The sequence below is a fragment of the Cyprinodon variegatus genome, unplaced genomic scaffold (assembly GCF_000732505.1).
Source record: "Cyprinodon variegatus isolate N-32 unplaced genomic scaffold, C_variegatus-1.0 Scaffold1060, whole genome shotgun sequence".
In the NCBI taxonomy this organism is placed as follows: Eukaryota; Metazoa; Chordata; class Actinopteri; order Cyprinodontiformes; family Cyprinodontidae; genus Cyprinodon; species Cyprinodon variegatus.
In genome coordinates this window covers 117,104-120,759 of record NW_015151513.1, presented here as the reverse complement: position 1 = coordinate 120,759, position 3,656 = coordinate 117,104, and the positions used below count along the sequence as shown (strand labels likewise).

The 3,656-nt window shown below is 42.8% G+C and overlaps 1 protein-coding gene across 1 annotated transcript in view; it reads left to right on the top strand.

The window, feature by feature from the left end:
* dcc (DCC netrin 1 receptor) overlaps positions 1–1,416 on the top strand; it is a 66,439-nt gene extending 65,023 nt beyond the window's left edge. The window contains exon 15 of the mRNA XM_015399949.1: positions 335–1,416. Coding sequence (XP_015255435.1) covers positions 335–424 — 90 coding nt within the window. The 3' untranslated portion in view covers positions 425–1,416. The remainder of the gene's footprint in view (positions 1–334) is intronic.
* Positions 1,417–3,656: the final 2,240 nt, after the last annotated feature.

Genomic DNA, 3,656 nt, shown 5'->3' with positions numbered 1-3,656 from the left:
CTGAGCTGTAGGTCTATAGATCTGTCCTTAGATCAGTCAATCATCCTGAGCTGTAGGTCTATAGATCTGTCCTTAGATCAGTCAATCATCCTGAGCTGTAGGTCTATAGATCTGTCCTTAGATCGGTCCATCTAACAGCTCAGGATGATAGACTGATCTAAGGACAGATCTATAGACTGAATCAAACCGAACATTTCTGTCAGATGGAAGCTTTAACAGAGAGGTGTTGATCTGGTATCTGAGCAGAACCCATAAAACCCAGACGTACCTGAGGACCAGCAGGCTCCGCCTCCAGAACCTTCCATTGTAACGTCTCTGTTCTGTTGTGTTTCAGGTCTACGAGCAGGACGACCTGTCGGAGCAGATGGCCAGTCTAGAAGGACTGATGCAGCAGCTGAACGCCATCACTGGCTCCGCCTTCTAACCTGCCGTGGCCTTCAGCCGTGGACCAGACTGGAACCTCCCTGCTAGCCTCCATATCTCCTGCTGTCAGTTTTCCTGGAGTGACTTCTGGATCGTGGCCCGGATTGAAACGGGAATAAAACAGGCAGCAGGAACTCAGCTGCTTCGACTCCATGAACTAGACCTGATCTGAGGTGATTCTCTACCTGCGAACTCCAGCTTCTTCAACCTCAGACAGGAAACCGAAAAAAATCCAATGCCCAGAGGCTGACGAGCAGGAGGGAGAGAATATCAGCAAAATAGACAAAGATCCTCCTCTTTCTCCTATCTGTGGTATTTATGAGCGTCGTCCTCCACAGCTACGGCCGGAGGAGATGCATCACTCGGTTTTTTATCTTTGTGCATTCACAGGATGTGGATTTAGTTTGAATTCCTACATTTAGGAAAAAACAGAACATTTTCAGCCACCAAAGTTTCACTGGAACCTTATCTTTCTCGTGGACCTACTGCTGCCCATCATTGTTCGTGTGTTTTCCTTCTTCATTTACTTGTTGTCTTCTAAAAAAGGAAAACTATCTGCTGAATGAGCCGTCGCCCTGGCAACGCGTGTAGCCCCTCCTTTTCCCTGATGATGGGAATTAGGAAACAAAAGTTCTCCTGAACTCTTTCCAGATCCTCATGGTCTGCTTCTGTTTCAGCCCAGAAAAACAAACATCTTTTCCAGCGGAAGTTGTGTTGCTGCCAAATTGTCACCTTGAAAGCTTCATGTGAATCTTTACTTTTGTTTCTTTCTGTCTGAATGAACGAACAGATGGAGGAAAAAAGGAACCAAAATCCAAACAGTTTAACTTTAGAGTGACCAGACAGGGACCAGACGGAGGTCAGGGATCAAATTCACAGCTGTGTTCAAAATGGCCGCCGCTCAACGTTTAGCTGTTAAACACGGAAACATTTAATAGTTTAAAATCTGTCTAATGCTGCCTTCATGTGGTAAAAATCATCCTTTGGAAAGTTAAAGTTCTTCCTGGGAAAGTTAAAGTTAGAAAAAAATCATTTTGGCGATATATTGTGAGTTTTGGCTGCCTGATGTTATATCGATCTTTTATTTCCTAGTTTCGATTTTTAACCAAAAGATTTTTATCTAAAATTATGAGGGAAATAGGTTCACACCTGATCCGCCACTCTGGCAGACGGCGCCATGCAGCCTTCTGCTGCGCGGCGCAGCGCCGTCTCTGTAGTTCAAGCAGTCAGAGTGGAAGACATCGACCAACTCAAACCCCCCAAAAAAATAAATAAATAAATGATCAATACCTTCTGATGGACGTTTGCAGTTTGCTTTCTTATCTATACACTAAAGTTTGATAGCTGGGAAAAATATCGCGATACTTGTTGATATTTCAGTATTGTGATAATATCGTACCGTGACCCAAGTATCGTGACACCCATCCCAATACTCCGCCCTAATGCTGGCGCCTCTACATCAGTCACATGACCAAACCCAGCTGTGACGTCAGTGTCGTCAAACGTCTTCCGGCGCGTTTATAGAAACACTACTTCACGCATTGCTAAGCTCTATGAAAGCATCGTTAAAACGTCATTAAAATGGTCTGTGGCAGGAATGGCTTTGGATCGGGAAAAGGAATGTTTAATTATCCGAAGGACCCGGTTTGGCGTTAAATTTCTGTCCTAAAAGTAAATAAATTAGACAAAAACCTTCCGGAGAATCTGTGGCGTCCAAACCGATACGGCAAACGATGTTTGGATCACTTTATGGCATCGATCCTGCTCTCACAGGTCGCCGCTCTCCGCAGTGCTGAAAGGTCATCTTAGAAACTTATGTTTCATAAGATTTCTCAGCTTTCCAGTAGAAATTCCAACATCACTGCATGTTCATGTGCAGCTTTGATCTAGTATTTTATTTCTCATATTTACGATCCCACATGAAGGCAGCATGAAAGACCATGTAGCTTCAGCCACCAAAGCGTTCTATGCTAACCCCGACAGCGCAGAGCAAACCGATTAAAACCTCTGATTCTACTAAACTATGTCATACGGAGCCCCCTGGGTGTCAGGGGAAAAAATAATAAAAAAGCCGGTGGAAATCCGTGGGAACGGAGCAGCTGTGTGCGCACGGATTGCAAAGTTTATTGATCCTAGCGCACGGATCAATAAACCGAGAGCACAGTTTCTTAATCTGCGCACACGGATCGGAAAACTGCGCTCAGTTTATCAATCCGTGCCCACGGACACCCAGGGGGGTCCGTAATGTCAAAAGCTTTTATGTCAAAAAATATTATTTCTCTGATATAAAAAAACTCACTGGATAGTTTTTATAGTTATTAGCCAGCTAGTTAGCTTCCACAGTTCTCTACATGCTTCAGAATGCTAGTAGATGCTAAAATATATGTCACTATGCTAAATCTTAGCACTGGCATGTTAACATTTTTTCTTATTCATTGATTTTCCTGTTAGCCGTTCAACAATTGCGTTTGTGTATAGCAACAAAAACAGCATGCTAACATATAGCTTTGATGTTCAACAATTGATATGATCAGATAGCAAATGGAATAACAACAGCGAGCTAATGGGTGTAGCTATGGTTAGCATCTTGCTAAAGGAGAAGAAAACTTCAGCATGCCATTAATATTCGTGCTACAGTTGCATAAAGCGTTAACTCGCTAAAGGTATCCACATTATTGTTAGCCTAAAGACATTAGCACACTGACACTTAGCCTCTACAATTGACATTTTATCATATACTTTAGCGTTAGCGGGCTAATGGATGGAGTGATAAGTGACAGCAATCAGCAACCACAATATTTCACCAATAACACTAATATTAGCACGCTGATGCTAATGGTAACTATCTCCTAGTGATGGGTCTCGGTGCGTGTTGGTTAGCGATACCAGCGCTGTTTCAAAATGACTGCCGCACTAAACTGTGTTTATTAGCGCATCTGTGAAGGAGATGCAAGAAAGGATTCACCCGATTGGACCATTTTCATCTCGTATCTCGCTGTGTCATCCTGTTCTTCTCAGTTTTCACCAAAGTTCTCTGAACTTAATTAAATTCAAATTGACATTTAGTTTATACGACGGAGTATTAGGGCCAGGCTAGAGAATTTATTTTTATTATGAGAATAAAGTCGTAACATTACCAGAATAAAGTCATCATACCACAACGTGTTTCAGAAAGAAAGCCTGGAGCTCCGACCAGCAGATGATTGAAGAAGCTGCTTCTTTTAAGAGTTGGA